Source organism: Opisthorchis viverrini (assembly GCF_000715545.1).
Source record: "Opisthorchis viverrini unplaced genomic scaffold opera_v5_6, whole genome shotgun sequence".
NCBI lineage: Eukaryota > Metazoa > Platyhelminthes > Trematoda > Opisthorchiida > Opisthorchiidae > Opisthorchis > Opisthorchis viverrini.
In genome coordinates, this window is record NW_008751662.1 from 2,019,352 (window position 1) to 2,035,473 (window position 16,122).

A 16,122-nucleotide genomic window follows, 5' to 3' on the forward strand; every position below is an offset into this window, starting at 1 on the left:
GCTTTCAAATAAGTCATGGCTGTACGGCAGTGAAGCATTGGTGTTGAGCACTGATGTCATGCTGTCGTTGATGATGATGATGATGGAAATAGCACCGTCTTCGGCAAACGATGGTTCGGCATACGCAGGCCTAACCAACGCAGCTTCTGGTTCTGGACACATTCTTCAATGGAAGTTCCCGTTGCGCAGTCTAAAACTCGATTCATAATTGCCTCGTTACAGATCATCCGACATCAACTCACACGAGCGATGGTTCTGAGACAATGATTGTCGAACATTTGAAGACGTCTCAGTTCCGCTGCCCGAAAAGGCCAAGCCTCACAGCCATACAATAAAACAGTCCGTACTGTAGCCTGATACGCATGTCCCATGAGATTCAGGAATATATCGCTTTGACGTGACCCGAGCCTTTCAGATTCGTGCATTGACCTTAACTGTCACACTGCAGTCAATTAATACTGCTTCCAAGGTACTGCAACTTCGGGAGCCTCTTCTTGGATTGCAGGTGGTGTGTTCAGTGACTGAATGTCCACGAACATGACCTTACACCTTGTGGGTGCAAAGTGCGTACCAACGGACGGGATGACTTGGGCCACTTCATTCAAAAACATCCGCAACATCTCTTCCTCTCCGAAGGCGAGAACGGTATCGTCTGCATAATCTAAATCGACAAGGTTTTCGTCAGCGCTATTTGAACACCACTGAATGAATGCGTTTGGCCGTTTTTTAACGCCAAGGCGCGGACATCTGTTTAAGTCGCTGTACGGTTTGTTGGCCTGACATTCCAAATGAGCGTAAAACAGCAGTCACTAGCGGCTTGTTTGTCCGAATTGAGAAATGTGTGTGTCCGACTCACTGAGGTTCAACCCTCAAAGGAAAACCCATAGGAAGTGATGAAACGAGAATTGGTTGTTAGGGTGACTACTCTACTCTCCCATCATTTCCCGGAGCAATAATGCTATTCCAACCTGCCTTTTTTGTCACTGCTCCACAGCCGGGTCGTGGACGCTGGGGCCACAGACTTCAACTCTTTGGATAATCAAGAATACGCAGAAAGGTCAAGGTATTACGCGTAAGTGACCAACACGTTTTAATGTCCATAGGTAATATGGCCACGAGCTCCGTGCCTTAATCTCTGGTTTCCCTGGCGAGTTTAGATTGAGTACGTATCACGTAACTTCCATCCATACATGCCTTCCCCACTTGCATTCTTCCAAGCTCCCAAATGGTACAAAACAAACTGGCCACAGCATTCGCCAAAGAATGCACGTAAAATGTTGACAGCTAATTTGCACGTGAAGGTGCGTTGCTCGTTCACTGAGTTTCGAACCGATATCTGGTCATGTGTTTTTGTTAACCTTTTCACCTATTGAAAAAACCTGGCTAGCTCTGCTGCTAATCTGGGCCTACGAAACGAGTATTCGCACTCCACCGCTTTCTACAGCCAACTGCATTTATATGCTGCCTAATCATTCGGTCAAGCAGATCACCGGTCTGTTCGTGGCACCAACTGATGTGGCAGGACTTTCAAAATAATATGGTATGAAAGGTTAGAGACCGCAAAACAAAAATTCTGTGTTTCGAAGAGTGGTTACGAAACACCACTGAGATTTAGAAACGACAAGATTCGTGGTGACAAAATATGCTATAGCAACGATCGAGGCACACCATCTCGGCTCAACGATGGAGCCAGCTGGACTTTCTGCAGATCCAAACTCAGATTGTGCTGTGGCTTGGAGGTCCAGTGAATGCAGTCCCAACCTTCAACTGTTCTAATGCCCACATTTTTCTTTCAACTCTTCCGGTTCGGTATATTGCTTCCGTGAGGAGAATGCAGTTACGCGGGGCGACCTGGAAATGGGCTGTAACCGGGTCTACAACGATCAGCTGATGTAGTATATATCGAGCCCTTAGTGTCCATCAGGAATCCTAACCTGAAAGTGTGTTTAGCATAGCAGAGTAATGGCAGGTTTTCGTTGAAGCGCTCAAGAAAAGCGAGTAACAAGATAGCGATTTTAGACTTACTGAACGAGTGCTCAACCCACCTCCAAGCGTATTTTAGTTGCTGGTTGACGTGCATCTCTTGGCAAGTAATGTGTCCCAATAACTTCGTCGGCCAAATCATATTTCTCTTTAGCACATGGTTATCATCGTCAGTGTCGTTGGCTGTCACTGCCTGTCATTTCTGAGCGCCACCCTACAGAATCAAATTCAGTTCCAAGTTCCGCAAACTAAACGATTAATTTCCAGTTTGAGGTTCTTCCTTCGTGGTAAGCCAAACTCAGCTGAAAAGTCCAGGAGCATTTACACGAATTTCGAGTGGGGTTTGAGTTCACAGTACTCAGGATAGCATTCGAACACCAGCATTAATCTACAAATTGTAGGCCAGCAGTATGTTTCGTACCTGTGCAAAATTGTGTAGGCTTTGTGTTGTTAGTGCTCAACGTGTGACAAAGACCTGTCCTCTCTTTTTACTCCGTATCACCTACTCCTCATTTTCATTCTATTAGTGACGCTGTCTCCCGGCGACCAATGGGACCACCTGTGTTGCCTGTCGTACTTCCCCGGACCCTGGGAAACCCGGCTGCTGTGATAGACGCACCAACTGCTAGCAATCACGAATTGCAGATGGTTAGTTTCCCCTCATTACTTGCTCTCCTTAGTTCACCAACTTTATCGTCATCTGCTAAAAAGCTGGTCAGATCAGGCTTGGGACGCTCAGGATCATTTTGGCAAGGCAGCCACGTAGCACAGTTCAAAGGTGTCTTTTCAACCTGTATCGACCCTGTTAGTGATGCGACCACTGGAGGTAGATCACTGTTAGTTTGGACTGAAGTGCGTTGCTCGCTTCACATGCATATCGTCCAATAGCTGCAAATGTAAGATTTACTGAGGATGGTGACGGTAGGAGCATTCATGAAAGCTACGTCTCGCTTACAAGCTACTCGCGAGATCAGGAGACGCGTCCAAAGAACGGTTCATCGCGGAAATAGCTTATGTGTAAACTCCCGCGTACAACTAACCGAATTATCAGGCGTCAACATTTATAGTTGGGTTTTCTTCGCATTTAAGGCCGGACTAGATTTTTTGTTCGTCATTATTTTTTTATTGCGTAGATGTGAATTATAGAAGGTCGAACCTGCTGTCAGCTGAAGGTTGATTGAACTAGGGAAGACCGGGTGGCAGAATTCCAAAGACGTAATTTTTCTGGAAAAAAAGGAGTACAACTCTACGTGTGGTTGTCGGTTGTTTAGAGTGACTGGATGTCCGACTGAACAGTGCAGGGATGTCATAGGGGAAGCAAACCCCGACGGACCTTTCGCGTGGCAGTAACTGTAGGATTAGGCTGGAGATGTGTCTTGACACTAAGAAGTATTTTCAGGTTGTCAAGCTGTGGGGGTTATCGATAAAATATATGTATGTCAACCACATTCGGTTCACCTAAATGTTCCAGGGGGGACGTCAAACGTGTGACACGTGAGTCAACGAGCTACCCGCGTAATGGTTGGTTGGCAGCCAGCCGAGGTGGGATTATCTCCAAGATCACATGATTGTTTGACTAGACCCAATTCAGGGGTTCTGAACAGCGTGAGATTAGTGGAACAGGACAGACGGAACATCTGTGAATCGACTGGGGCACGCGCAATTACGGGACGAAATGCAGGGATGGTGTCTTAACCAGGTGTCCTGGAAAAGTTGAGTTCCGAAGGCGGACACTCCTTGTGGGCAAACACCGCTGTTCAGGATTTCAAACTGCGAGTTACGGTTAAAAAGTAGGTCAAGAGTGGAAGGTCGTGCATGGTACCCGACGGCTCAAAGTAATGGAGTGGTAATCTTTTTAGTTGTAGTGTATGAGGTGGTCGGGACTTATAATGAACTGAGGCTAATAGTTCGGCTATGAAAACATGACATACTAACCTTTTTCCAAGTGCAAACTTTTCGGCCCTCCATTTAAATGTCACATAGCTAATGAAGCTTAGAGTTTGGTCACTGACATCTCACTGAGAAACAGCTGCAGTGCATTTCCACGGGACAAGTGCACACCCTAGCTTTGGTACTGAATTCTCGCGACACATGGATTGAATCCGCTGCCGGCAACAGCGACATAGGCGGTGAACGTTCTGTAAAGGATAGCAAGACAAAGAAAGCAATTCGTGGTCCGAGACGCCAAATCTGATTGATCATCAGGTTAAATTCGAGGTAGTGTGGGCAATCGCAAGCAAACTAGCCTGATCGTTCAAGGTCCAGACATATCCATCAACATGATAGGTCAGGTAATCGCTCCCAACGAAGTGAATGAGTGCTCGGTTGTCTGCGTTCAGCTGAAGAACAAAGCACGAATCATCTTAACCAATGTTTCATTTTGGTCGGGCACTGTCACCGAACAGCCGGTAGTGACTGAGACTCAGTTCAGGGCACAATATAAGTATTTTGGCTGTGGATCTACCCACCGACCTTGAAAATAAGCTAGCAAACGTTTCGTCACCGTTCGAGCGGACATCCTCAGTGCGCGCTTAAAACAGGTGAGCGCAAGTATGACCAGCGATTGATCCCAATTCCTTAGAACACGTCCTTTTGTCATGTATCTCTGAATAACGCTGGAGGTGCTCATCTGGCACAGCAGCCCGATGGCTGTAGGGGACAGGGACCAACTAAGATGTTGAGGATTTAGTGCTCAACCATCTAGATGCTAGACTTCACCAATACTATCGTCCATCAATCCATCTACACGAAGCCTTTTAGGTCCTGCTTTGCGGATTAGCTAGAACACCGTACATTCTCCCAGCGACAAGGTTCTTTGAGGGTTGTATATTCCCAACAGTGCTGACCTCGATTTCTCACTTTCTGATTCCACCGCTTCTCTGTTTACATACGGTTTACACTTGAACTGTCGTTCGGTTGATCGTCACATCCGGAGGATGGAGCGTCTAACATCTACCCATTCTGAGGTCCACTGGTTTCTAATTTTTCGCTCGGAAACACCACAAGCAAACCTCCCTTCACCATGTATAGACGTAATTATGTTATGTTATCCCAGTTACGGTCAATGTCCTCTGAGGAGTCCGCTTGTAATCTCTTGTTTTTCTCCTACTTGCGAGCTCGCTTCTGGGGTTGACTGGGAAAGTCTGATAAAGTTCTGAAGCGATGAATCAATCTGACTCCGAGGCTGCTGGGGGGTAGGGGGACGCCAAGTAGAACAACGGCCCCCACCGCTTCTAAACCCAGTACTGCTGAGAAATAACATCATCAAGTTGAAAAAACGTCAACCGTTATGGCAGTGTTTTGCGCCACCAGGTCTTGCACAAGTTCCCCTGGTCGTCCACGGCATATGGTTGGTACCACGAGCCTACCACCAACCTGATAAAACGAATATCCCGGCTGTGTAGGCAGCACAGCGTGATCGGATGAGGTTATCAGGTTCGCTCGGGGCTCAGACCACTGTATTTGGATAGAAAAGTACATCTCGGACAGCATCAGGATCAACAACTGGCGCACCGATGCATGCATTCAGCTCACTTTTTGAATGTAAGGTGGTGGCGGGGGTTCTAGTTTTTGGCGAGTAGTGTACTGTATATTCAAGTCCACACGAAAATATAAACCAAATGACACAACTATCCCCTATGTGGGAGTAGATTACGTGAGCTAAACCGTTTAAACCCACAGTAAGACTACCCGATGTTAGCAGTTAGTGCGTCACCTAGAACTTCCAAGTAAATATCCCCCTGGAGACGTGACTTATGGTTCGCAGGATATCACTTCCGTAGATTGTTTAGCCTCGGCAATTATAGTGCATCAAGGATCATGGACTGTTGACAGGTGCCATTTGGTACAGAACGTGTTTTCTGTTAAAATACAAGAAGTAATAACTTTGTGTCTATTTTTTGTTTAGGCCCGTGAAGTCGCCGCGGTCCATGGAAACATGTTCCAGGATATGCGCAGGCAAGAACAGGATGAAATTATCACTCCTCTGAAGAAACCTTGAGAAGTGATAGTGCCACGTTCGATGTTCTCAGTGCTTGTTACCCATACCCAGCGATTTCACCAGCCTCCCGTTCCTCGCTCGTCATCTGTTATGACTTTCTCCTATCATCCCTGTGATTTCGAAGAAGGGGCGGAATCTTTTTTTTATAAAATTACATTCTTTTGAAGGACATAAAAATAATCTTGAGAAATATACACATATTTTGATCAAGTGAAATGCAGTATGCTCTCGTAAAACCGGATGACTATTTGGGGGCAACGTGTATTTGCCTGTGCGGCGGGGACAACGTCGAAAACAGGACTACCCTTCCTGTGGAAGAAAGGTGAACTTCGTTATTAAGACAGTGTTACCATTTTATGAGGAAATAAAGCTCCCCGTCTTTCTGCGTGACCATACTGATACAGTCCGGAGCGAGACCCCGATCGAAACCATACGGTTCGTTTGTTTCAGGCTGAAAAGGAGCGTCAGTAACAACCCATGAGACTTACAATGTCCACGATTGTGGTTTTTTGGCGGTTTTGCTTGGAGTTGAACTTACTCAGCAACTGAGGGCAGTTGAGGTTGTACTCCGGCTCCCAAGAATTCATTTCTCTGTAACTGACCATCAGTTGGCTGTAAAAAGAAACTTACGAGGGATGGCCCTTCCACTTGATAAGATATTCCGGTTCTCCGTTGCGGTAACGCACATCTAATAGTTCTTCCACCTCGTATTCGCTTTCCTCATCAAACTCGTCTGCTGATTCCACAGGAGTCATAGGTTCCTGAAGTATAGCATACGCAGGCTGGAGTACATCAACTTCGGTGAAATCCGCGAGAGAATAGCTGAGTAGTGACAAGATGGGAAGGTGTTGGTGGCAGGATATTTACGTGTGGCAAAATCTACTGGACTAGGGTGGTTTGACCGGTGGAGTTGAGGTCGGTCAAGTTGTGAAGATTATCTTCAGCACGTAGTAATCGCACACACCTTACCGTGTGGTGCTTCAACAATCCAGACATCCTCTGAATGGGAGACACGCGAGCTCAGTGCTGACCGTTTTGAGTGATACGCTGAGCGCTTTGTTACGACGTCCAGCCAAGCTGGTAGCGTTATTACATCTCCATATTATCTACCACGTAGGATGAAGAATGAAACTAACGTTCGACGGCCTATGTGTTGGTAGTTTGAGGTGCTTCATAAGAAAGGTATGTGGTCAGGTAACGTGTGGAAACTACCAAGTGTAACCAGCGCAGGAAACCCCTTTGTTAAGTTTCACTTCTCATGTTAATTTACTTCCACTGCTTGGTTTAGACACTTTGCAGCACCAGAAGCTCCTGAGTCCATCGTTAAAAGACGTAGTTGCTTTTTATTGCGATACCAACCTGATGTTTGTAAAGCCTATGTCCTGCTCTAAGCGGAGATTACCACCTTGTGACGTTCTGACTTCGGTGGTGCAAGGAAACCGAATAGTAGTATGGCAACTCGGTTTTGCGATAACTCTTACTACGAGGCGGTATAGAGATAAACTCCAGCCGTTCAATGAAACAGGAATGTAAGAACACTAAGGTTATTTACCAAGACAGTTAATATCTTCATGTTTATGGGCACAACGATGTTGCCTTTCCACTAGAAAGAACCCCTTGAAACAGACCAGCCCCAAAATCCAGCTATGACCGCTCAAAAGTTGGCTGTCGACATCACTACCATTAATCGATATGGTCGCGATACTCATGAAAGAGGGTGCGGTGCCCTTCACAGAATACTTGCTATGCTTAGTATCACCTGGAATCAGATTCCAATGCCCTCCTTGATTTAGGTCTCTCACTGCCTTGCGAATTGGAGCTTGAGGCCGGATACTTGTAAAGAGTTTTCCAAGACAACCCATTTTCCGAGCGGACCCTATCGTCGGCTGCATCAGTTTCCAGGAAAAAAGGAAGCCACATCTGCTCCTTGAGACCTGAGGTGTTGGTATCTTTCCACACCTTACGGGACAATGTTATGGTGTCATTCGAAACATGTGTAGCATTGACACGTTCTAGTGCCCGTGGCCTCGTACTAGGCACGAACGTATTACCAAGTGCACCAAAATAAGCGATCGGCACCTAATGTAGCACAGTAGTTGTTAGCTGGCTGCAGAATATTCTCAGTATGGTGGCTTGTAAATGTTTGCTGTACCCAATTCCCATCTACAGAAGGAAGCTTGTATCCCACTGCAAATGTGTGCTGGCAGGAGGCTCGTAACTGCTAAGCTGAATGTGCTTGGAGAGTTGCTGAGATTCCCAGCTGACGCCCACATGGTTATGCCCGCAGACGACTGCAACTATGAAAAACGACGCTTCTTTTGGCGGACACGTCACTCATTGACCACTATCCAATTAGAATGCCTGTCAGTCGCTGTATGATGAGTCGGTGTTAGATGAAATTTGAAAAAATGTTATGCTGATGCTGACAAGTCTTACTTTTGGTGTCTTATTAGTTAGACTAACCTGAAGTCTGCCTTCATATGGACGACTACGTACTGACATTGTGTCTTGAGCAAGTGTCTCGCTGATGCCTTCGTAGCCCACCACTAGTAAGCTGACCGGAACGCATTCACAACGAAGTGACGCTTAAGCCAGTACTTGGCAATGATTCACAATAGCCGGAGCGGCGAATGAGGTCTGTCTGGTTAGTGTGACTGACACATGTGATACGCTTATTCGGTGACCGTTTGGCAAAGAAACCGTTGCATTCTATTTGAAACCCTCTCTGAAGAAAACCCTCTGCACACAAGACACAACACTGCGACTGGACAACGGGAGCATATGCAGCCAAATCGAGTCTTGAGAGTATCCAGAACTTTCTGAGGGGCACCGTTATTCTCTTGCATGTGATTTGAAATCCTACGTGATATATCATCTGATACAGTAAAGTCTAAGGTGACATGCCTCACTGCCATAAAACCATAAAATTTATTTAGTCATGTTTAATGCCTTGATGTGGGGAAAGAAGGATGGTTGAGGAAGGGACCTGGTGTTAGCCTGACGCATGTATTCTGATATGCCTACACCCTAAAACGCTCAACCAGACAATTTGGAAAGAAACGACAGCACCAAGGCCACTGGTGTCGATCAGCCGTCACTTCTTGCAACGTCTACAGCCAAACGCAGAGCGGGTCGCGCGAACGCGAAGGGCAGACCGCACCAACAACACCCGAACTCCTCGTAATATTTTTCACACCCTTCTGTCAAATCACATTGTCCGCCATGTGGTTTGCGCCATTCTCAAGGAGGCATGGAGAACAACATTCGTCTCGGTAGACGGTGTTTAAGCATGCGCAGCACATGGCCGGCACCACAGCTGATGGTGCCGGGTATGCTCCGCGACCGATGTGCCTGTCGCATAACAAAATACCCGCTTTTTAATTGCACCGTAACGAATTTGTTGGCGCCCTCCGAGACTGCCAACGCTTCTGAAGCACCGGAGGTCGAAAACCTATAGACGCCTCACAGCATGTCTGCCAAGGCTATATCTCGCAACCATACAGCAATACAGTCCTTATTGTAGCCCGGTACATGCGACCCTTTAGACCCCTTAATGTACCTTTTTGACGCCACAAATGGCGCAGATCAGCAAACGTGATTCAAGGCTTTGAAATTCCTCCACTGATTTTATCAGAAACACTTACGTCAGAGCTAATACAACTACGGAAGTATGTAAGATCCTTCAGAACCTCCAGCGATTCTCCTAGATTTGCAAGGGACATTTTCAGGGGCCTTACGTTATGAAACATGACTTTTCACCTTGAAGGTGCATGGTGCAAGATAGTACGACGGTTGCCAGTTTATTTAACAGCCTGCCCTTAGTTTCAGAAGGGCTCGATAAGCAATCGGTATTTTTATATTTGGGCAGCGTTTCGCTTTCGACACTCGCCCTTAGCTTTCGTATTTGAGGACGAGTACGATACCGTTTGCGCACTCCATATCGACAAGATTCTTAACAGTAGCGATTCAAACACCAAGGTTTTGAAGGTCTCCCGGTTTTCGCCTCATTAGTTGATTGACGACGAAGTTGAAAAAAGTCGTGCAGGCGTAACACCCTTTCAGTACCTAGCCACCATGCTACCCGGAAAAAGCACGATGGCTGGGATATTGCCAGGTTGCCCAAGCCTAGACAGGGGAAGTCGAACTGCAGAGGTCGAATTCGAACCACGGACCCCCGGTCAGTAAATTCGCGTTCCAACCGCTGAGCCATCTAGCTTAAATTCGCGCTCCAACCGCTGAGCCATCTAGCCCCCACGACGAAGTTGAGCAGGAACAGAGGGAGTGAGCGCTCTTGTCGGTCTCCACTTTTCGTAGGGAAAATTTTAAAGAGCTCGCCATACACTCGCATACGCTAAGTATGTGAATGTAGGGACCGGAGTACGTTCACAAACTTTTGGGGTATATCCTGTTGAGCCAGTTTGGTTAGAAGCACTGACCGATCGAGAGAATCGAACGCGCCGTGGAAATCGAGTAAAATCAAGATAGTGGGTCGTCCATACATATGGCGTTCTATTGGCGCCTCATTGCGTGTGAAGATTTGGTCGCTTTGGTATTTAAAGAGCAGAACTCACGTGCCGCCGTAAGACGACGAACCATTTTCATTGTCCTCATTGATGGCAATATATACTGGTGCTTAACTGCCATACAACCATGAGGAGGGAAAGCCTTAGCAAACAGTGGAAAGAAAAGGGAATGTGAGGGTATCAGTGTTAAGACTCACTATGTCCTTAAGGGAGAACAAGGTGCTTGCACCCATGGACGGGATTAAAATAAACACATCTGAGCATCATATGGAAGGCGTTAACAACCGGATTATCCCAGAGTTCTTTGCTTACTCCACGCGACCTGAACCTAGCGCAAAACGACATACCAACTTTAGCTAGGCAGTCCCACTGGGACATGACAGTATGTGTACCATCGGTGTTGGTTGCCCAGCCTATCCTGCAGGGCTTTCAACCAACTGCAAGCAGGATCACGTGGGCCCCACCTACGAATGCGCGAAGATCCCATAGCAACCAACTTGACAGTAGCCGCCTTCACCTCACTTGCCATGTCATGGCCCATCCCCAGCGAACATTTGGCCAGCAATCGCTCGGAACAGGAAAGAAGGCTTACTTCGATAGATGGTGATTGGGCATATGTAGCACACCCCATAACCACAACCTGGTGAGTCTAATCAGCTTCATTACCGCTTACCAACAATTAATTGCGGAGTAGCTACAGCCACCTTACGCTTGTTGTGCTACAAGTGAGCAAACACCGAAGGGCGCCCAAGGTCCTTGGTCCCATCCATCAAGCAAGCCTGTTCTTACAATAGTACAGTATATATGCTTTAGCTTCAGTGAAATACGCTTCTGGTGCTATAAACGACGCAAGTTAAAAGACGCTCCAGGCGCTTCGATTATCGGCTCCTTAACTTCATCTATTACAGTCTAAATGCAGTTGCCAAGATAAGTAAACCGACCAGCGAACTGGCTCTTCACCCTGAAGTTTCAGAAGTACAAGAGGTCGGGGAAGCTTGAAATAAGCCCTTGCACCCTGAAGGTATAAAACGCATACCAAAAATGGTTCGGCTGTAACACCCTTTGGGTGCCTAGCTGCCAGGCCACTCAATGAAAGCACGAGGGCTGGGATACTACCAGGCTGCCCAAGCCTAGAAAGAGGAAGTCGGGAGGCAGAGATCGGGTTCGAACCACGGGCCTTCCATGCAGTAAATCCGCACTCTAACCACTTGGGCAATCTCGCCAGCCCACATGCCACAACACGGGATCAGCTCCGACGTTCTGGTCAAAGTGCTTTGCGCACACATACAATCGTTTAAAAACAACACTGTCGTCCGCATAATCCATATTCATTTATCCCTGCACAAGTGGCTACGATTTCTAGATTTACGGTCCGTTCGAATATACACTCCATGACGACGTCGATGACAACAAAGAAGAGAGTGGACAACTCTGACGAACTCAACTGGTTGTTAGGAAGCTTCTGGCGTTCACTCTACGCCAAACCTTCACCGAAGTGACGGAACTTAAGTGCGTGAGGGATCTCTACGAACCTTAAGGGCTTTCTACTCTGGTCGGGAAAATTTGGGAGGACTTAACCACCAACAAAGTCGAAGTCTCCTTTAAAGCGTTACTCAATCACTTGACAACTAGTGCACCTTCTGCCAGATCGAAATCCTGTCTGGTACTCGCACCTGCACCTCCTGTGCCAAAGACATGCCACAATATAAAAGAAGTCAGCAGCTACGTAACACGCATGATATCTATACCCTTAGGATTAGAACAGTCGGTTCGAACACGGTTACCTTGAACATATACCCTTAGGATTAGAACAGTCGGTTCGGGAACTTTTTCGAACACGGTTACCTTGAACGATTGGCCTCAGTTCCCTGCAACAAGTTCTTGTTTCCAACCGAGTAAACGCCTAGCCAAACTGGAACAAAAGGATTCTCATCCATCTTTGAACAATGCCGAGGAAGTCACCTGATCCAGCAGCCCGCTGAAGTTCCAAAGCAAAAAGACATACTACCTTTCATCAGCTGAGGGGTAACCTAAACTCACAGACAATAATTTATAACGAGCGAGTCAAATGAAAGACCGTAAACTAAACTTCCTTTTAGAATATTCTGCTTATCGATCTAGACACTGAAATTTATAATACATTTCCAACACTATCTCTCTCTTGCGAAAGGCTTCTTAAGTATTGTTCTCCACATTAGCAGGAACAACTTGCGTACAGTCGCAGTTCGCTGCTACAGTTTTGTTCACCTAGGATAAGAAAAACAAGGGAATGGTCAGCCACGAGTCGGAGGCGACCGTCCGATCTATGCCCTGAGGACCAATAGATCGGTTTGTCCAATATGGCAAGGAGTGAGAGCTGTGCAGTGAAGGCGATAGCTCTGATGCAAAACCGCCATATCTGTGTTCTCATGGTCTCTGTCCGGGGAAACGGAATTTCCGAACGCGACTGCGTTGACCGGTGAGGGCTTTTGTGTTTCGTTGTCAAGTTGTGGGCCGAGCGCCCTTTGGTAGCCACCATGAAATATAAGACCAGATAGAGAGGGCTCTGCGATGTAAACGGTCATCCGGCATATGAAGCACATCGCCTAACCGGTGCATCCTGCGAAGTGTGGTCAGCTGATCCATCGAGTGGGCATTCCCGAAGGCATAACTCAGGACCACTGCTCTGATGTTCCCACTATACCTGCACAATTTTTCGATGGCACTGATGGTAAAACACGGTCTCTGGAGATCTGCGCGTGGCAGCTACGGTGTTCCCCACAAAGGGGTCCAGCTTGATATATTTATATGTACTGAGCTTTAAGTCATGAACATTCCTTGTTCTCCATCCACATCAATTGTCGTGAACCCTGCTCTAGCAGAATTACTGTCCCTTGGTACGTACTACGTGATATGCTGTACATCAGGACAGATCGTACCGCGTCAGTAAACACGCGTCAGTAAATTTACTGACGCGTGTTTACTGACGCTTTAGCCCTCCCAGTTAGGCGTCGCCACGGCCAAAAATTCAATCCCGCACGTGATTGGCCAGTTTTCTATTGAGGAAAATGTTGGTAGCTCAGGTGGGGCCCATTAGCCGCACGATGCTCTTAGCTGCGAACTCCTTACGAGTGGAATAAAACTATTTACGCCAAGATATTGCACCTTATTGCGATATGCTCAAACCAAAATCCGTCCTAATCTAAAAGTACGTTTTTACAGCTCACCGAATTTCATTGTCCACTGAAGCCATCATACCTCTGACGGAAAAGTCTGGCAGAATACTTTCCTAGCATCGTTGTTATCCCGGTATGTCTAGATGGGGCTCAAAAGCTTGCACTCGTTCGCCGAACTCAATTGCCTGTCTCTTCTAATCTAACGCGGCACGTCGTGGCTTTCGAAAGTTCAATTCCATTTTGCATATACTGAGCGCCAGCTCATGTAGTTGGCTTGTTCACCGAACTGGGCATTTTGGCAGTAGAAATTTCATCACCAGTTGAAGTGCCATCATCGGTGCTTTGGTAGGATGCAGTTAGTAGCGATGGGTTGGGACAAAGCTTTTGCAGTCAAATTACGCAGCTCAGTGATCAAGCCAGCTACCACTGGGACAGTTACCGATCCAACGCCACGGTGGACGCTGAAAACCTTGATCCAACAGCTAATCATGATCCGGTATCCGCTGATTGCCGGTTGCTAATGTCTCATCCAGATGGCGTCAGAATTTCCAGAATGCTGTAGCCGCATGCTATTTACCCATACATACCCATGTACCCGTAGTGTTGGCATGTCCTTGAACTGGTTTTGGATGTCAGTACAGATCATGCACCGTTGGTGGCTGCTTTCACAGGCGTACCAGCTTCCAAGGTTCCGACCAAGTACTAAGTTGAGTAAATGTTCTTATTACGCATTTCTGAAAGGGCATGTCAAGAAACAGTAATACAATCGGCGGCCGAGTGTCCTAGAGCAGCCCCCTAGTGTATTTCGAAAATCTCAGCGTTGGAGGCCATGACGGCGTGGCACTGAGATACCCAGGTTAGTAGCACACCCGAAACTTCTTCCTTCGTACTTTTGACCGCACGCTCTCGCTCAGCCGTTCGGTTAACTGAAAATCCTAACAAAGTCTTCACATGGCCCGGGCCGCCACTAGGACACGTTCCTTCTGATCTGGTGTACCTTACGTTTGAATTTAACATTTTGGTTGACTTTAATTCTGGGTTCCCGAAGAAGTTTGCGATCTGGCATCTGTGTTCTCGTCACCTCAAATTTCCGTTATAGTTTTCATCCGACACCACTACAAAAGCGACACCAAGTAGTCTCTACATTTTCGCTGTACAGCATGATTCCGAGATTCCCGCCTTACATTTGTCTGCATTTCTAATCTTTGGCCGTAACTCTAGCAGCTCGGGGCCACGATGACCCGGAGCCGAGCCTTAGGCGCACACTCAAAATTTCTCTGAAACCGTAGATTGAAGGAAGGAATCTCTACCATATCGTCTCAGTATATCATGGTATATATTCGGGCCCTTAAAATACTCATTCTCGGATTCACTGATTCACGGACAGATGCACAGGATCGAGGCTTTTGTCCAAGCTTCTCGGGTCACTTTTTTCTTGTCGTTCAGCTGATGTCGTTCACTTGAAATGCAAAAGTGAAAAAAGGTGTTGCAATGCTCCAACGTTCATATCACTGGACAGTATGCTTGCCAGTACGAGAACTCGCATTAATAAATGTTCAATACTGCTCTGAACTGGGTTCTAGAAGGAGCGTAGACAACCTTCGGAAGGAGGTCATTTCACGCAGCTATTACCCGAAATGAGAAAAATTCTCCCCAGTGAAATCGTGCGCTCTGAGCCTGAAAATCTTGGCATGTCCCCACCGTGTGTTTGCTGGGTCAGTGATGAAAAACCTGTAGGCGGCGCTTTGTTCAAACAGGGCATAAGTAAGAACTAGGTCCTCTCGGAGGCGACGATACTCCAGGGGAGGGAGATCAAGCATCGCGAGACGCGTTTCGTAGTCCACGGATTTGAGGCCGACAACCATTCTTGTAGCGTCTTGCTGGACACGCTCAATGAGGGTGACGTCTTTCATGCGTCCTGAATAGACTACTTGGTTCGCGTATTCCAGGAGCGGTCTGACGTAGGCCCCATTGGGTATTTGGAAGTCCGAGCGAGTGATACGAGAGAAGGTGCGTAGGATCATCCGTAAAATGGCGATTGCTTTTTGAGCCGATTTCTCATCGTGTAAAGAGAAGGACTAGTTGGAGGAGACCCCGATACCCAAATCCATTTTGGCGACTATCCTCATAATATTTTCTGGTCCTTTCTCACCATGCATAACAAAGGCATTCGCTGAGACGCATTTTTCGTCATTCAGAGGAAGGTGCCAGTCCAACGACCACTGCTTTGCAGCGTCTACATCCATTTGGAAGGCATTGGCATTGAAACTCCAGGATTCCACTCGTTTGTGAAACGTAGATATGGACTTGCAAGAGCATCTGGAAGGTCGTTGACGTAGACCAGAAACAGCAGTAATCCCAGGACAGAACCTCCACGGATTCACAGATTGATACACGGGATCGAGGATTTTGCTTAAGTTTCCCGCGTCGCTTTTGTTCTTATTCGTCAGTGGCTGTCGTT

General features: G+C 47.0%; 2 protein-coding genes across 2 annotated transcripts in view; one reads left to right on the forward strand and one right to left on the reverse strand.

Moving 5' to 3' along the window:
* T265_00626 (hypothetical protein) overlaps window positions 1–6,841 on the forward strand; it is a gene marked incomplete at both ends in the record, with an annotated part of 20,810 nt that extends 13,969 nt beyond the window's left edge. Inside the window, 3 exons of the mRNA XM_009164454.1 lie at window positions 995–1,072; window positions 2,511–2,631; window positions 5,891–6,841. Coding sequence (XP_009162718.1) covers window positions 995–1,072; window positions 2,511–2,631; window positions 5,891–5,983 — 292 coding nt within the window. The remainder of the gene's footprint in view (window positions 1–994; window positions 1,073–2,510; window positions 2,632–5,890) is intronic.
* Window positions 453–15,685, reverse strand: T265_00627 (hypothetical protein; the record flags this gene model as incomplete). Its single annotated transcript, XM_009164455.1, has 5 exons — window positions 453–687; window positions 6,334–6,434; window positions 6,472–6,574; window positions 6,614–6,805; window positions 15,393–15,685. 5 exons carry the CDS (start codon window positions 15,683–15,685, stop codon window positions 453–455), a joined length of 924 nt encoding a protein of 307 aa, XP_009162719.1.
* Between the last annotated feature and the right edge of the window lie 437 nt (window positions 15,686–16,122).